This window comes from Octopus bimaculoides, chromosome 19, assembly GCF_001194135.2.
Source record: "Octopus bimaculoides isolate UCB-OBI-ISO-001 chromosome 19, ASM119413v2, whole genome shotgun sequence".
NCBI classification, from domain to species: domain Eukaryota; kingdom Metazoa; phylum Mollusca; class Cephalopoda; order Octopoda; family Octopodidae; genus Octopus; species Octopus bimaculoides.
Window position 1 is genome coordinate 3370438 of NC_068999.1, and position 857 is coordinate 3371294.

General features: G+C 38.7%; 1 protein-coding gene across 1 annotated transcript in view; it reads left to right on the forward strand.

Moving 5' to 3' along the window:
• The window catches only part of LOC106880262 (dedicator of cytokinesis protein 9), a 117622-nt gene that overhangs the window by 96520 nt on the left and 20245 nt on the right, over positions 1 to 857 (forward strand). Inside the window, exon 30 of the mRNA XM_052974882.1 lies at positions 34 to 283. Coding sequence (XP_052830842.1) covers positions 34 to 283 — 250 coding nt within the window. The remainder of the gene's footprint in view (positions 1 to 33; positions 284 to 857) is intronic.

Sequence of the window (857 nt, forward strand, 5' to 3'; positions counted from 1 at the left end):
TTTTTTTTTTTTTTTTTTTTTTTTTTTTGTCAGGGTCATCAAGGTCGAATAGCTGCCTTGTACCTACCTCTCATCCCAATCCTTCTTGAAAGTAAGGAACGTCTGATTGACAATGCCGATAGTACAACCGGAATGAGCGCTGTCAGCTCCTCTACCCAGAATATAGATCTCAATGCTAGTACTGATGGCTTCACTACTTCAGACTATCATCACAAAAGTATCTCTGGGATTGACCAAATCCATAAAAGAGATTCTTCATACTTTGATGTTATTGCCGGAAGAGGTACTCCATTCTTTCTTCTCACAAATCTTGACAATTCACTTCTGCTCTAAAATTTATGCTTTTCATGTTCTTGACTCAAAACATCAAATCTTTCATTATTTAACAAACTTCATACCATATTTGACTGCCTCCTGTTCTTTTTTTTTAATAAAAGTTGTCTTCTCCCTTACCAAATATTTCCTGGGTTCATTGCCTCCCCACCCTTCACTTTCAACCACACAACAGTTTCAAAAAGGTGAGGCACATTGTGTTATGTAGTCCTAGATGCATTATATTTACATAAAAGACAGGATGGTCACAGCTGCAATGTTTTTGATCAGAGCTCTGCTGGTTCAAGTTGTCCTGAGGTTGAACAGTGACATAAACTATATACAAGTTATTTACAATCTGTACACAATACACATGCTCCCAATATCATCTGAATTGTTTTTATGTCTGTTTTTCCGTAAATGACATGGGTTTGTTGAGTCACCACTGTCCACATCCCCCCTCTCACCCCTTCTCTCGCTCTCTTTCTCTCTCTCTCTCACACACACACACACACACACACACACACACACACACACACACACAC